General features: G+C 43.0%; 1 protein-coding gene across 1 annotated transcript in view; it reads right to left on the bottom strand.

Moving 5' to 3' along the window:
• Nucleotides 1-414: 414 nt before the first annotated feature.
• si:ch73-248e21.7 (uncharacterized) overlaps nucleotides 415-1,208 on the bottom strand; it is a 3,572-nt gene continuing 2,778 nt past the window's right edge. Inside the window, exon 2 of the mRNA XM_060902317.1 lies at nucleotides 415-1,208. This exon is cut by the window's right edge and continues 1,306 nt beyond it. Within this exon, the coding sequence (XP_060758300.1) occupies nucleotides 927-1,208 (282 nt within the window). The 3' untranslated portion in view covers nucleotides 415-926.

Raw genomic sequence — 1,208 nt, 5'->3', positions numbered from 1 at the left:
TGATGAGGTTGTGTGTGTGTGTGTGTGTGTGTGTGTGTGTGTGTGTGTGTGTGAGAGTTTGGGCAGTTAATAACCTGTGCTGTAATAACGTGTGCTCGAACCCCTGCGTGATCGATGCTCACAGCTTCACTCATCAACACCCAAACACACAGCGGCGTAACGTGTACGAGCTCTTAGTTACACTCCAGTGGTTTGTTTGTTTGTTTGTTTGTTTGTTTGTTTGTTTGTTTTGTCACATTCCAGTCTATTGTCTTTAGGACACGCCCACTCTCTAAACGAGCTACTTTCATTGTAATATATGGAGTCAAAGACCACGCCTTCAGCACAAATCCCTGACTGTGTGTTAATTCTAGATCTGATTGTTTCACATTCATATCATGATTAATAAAAAGAAATGAAGCAGCAGATGCGACACCAGATCAAACGGCTCTATTTAGTGAACATTAAACACATAAATTACATCAGATTGTCTTCCTGATATCACAGCCCTGGAGTGATGCGGCTCTCACCTCCGCCCTGTTTACAGCAGGTTGAAAAATATATATCAATAAATCTATCATTTTCAAAAACTAAAGTAAATACCCAAATAAAAAACAAAGTAAAATGAGAGTTGTTATCAGAGGAGGGGCGTGTCCGGAGCAGCCCGCGGTTCTGTACTAAATAAACAAACAAGTCAACAGAAAACACTGAAAAGCCCCAGACCTACAGCTTGTACAGGGGTTTTACATTTTTTCAAGTTCTGTCTAAAAAAGTAGAATGAAAATGTGAAAAAGAATTTGAAATAATGTACTTGACATCATAAACCATTACTTACACTGTAATATAATTCTAACTGATTCTAAAGGAATAAATGATTGTAATTTATTTCCATGAGAGCGACCTGAAACATTTAAAGTCATCAGTTTGTGAAAGCGTGACTCGAGATCTCACACAGCGGTGGTGAGACAGAACGATTCTCCCCCACTGGGCTCCGCCTCTTTCTCCTCTGTCCTTCCTGCTCCTTCTTTAGCATCTGCATCATCGCTCTTTCCCTCCTCCTTTCTTTTCTCCTTCCCTTCCTCGTCGATAAACAGCAGCGGTTCTTGCTCCTCCCACTTCCCGACCTCGGGCGACCCTGGCCGTCCCACGCCTCCGTTCTCCTCCACAGTTGTAAACGTGCTGAGCGCCGTCATCTCCGCCTCGTCCAGCTTCTTCTGCTCTCCTTTCAC

The sequence above is a fragment of the Neoarius graeffei genome, chromosome 20 (genome assembly GCF_027579695.1).
Source record: "Neoarius graeffei isolate fNeoGra1 chromosome 20, fNeoGra1.pri, whole genome shotgun sequence".
Classification (NCBI taxonomy): domain Eukaryota; kingdom Metazoa; phylum Chordata; class Actinopteri; order Siluriformes; family Ariidae; genus Neoarius; species Neoarius graeffei.
Note: the sequence above shows the minus strand (reverse complement) of the source record. Positions and strands in the feature narration are given on the sequence as shown.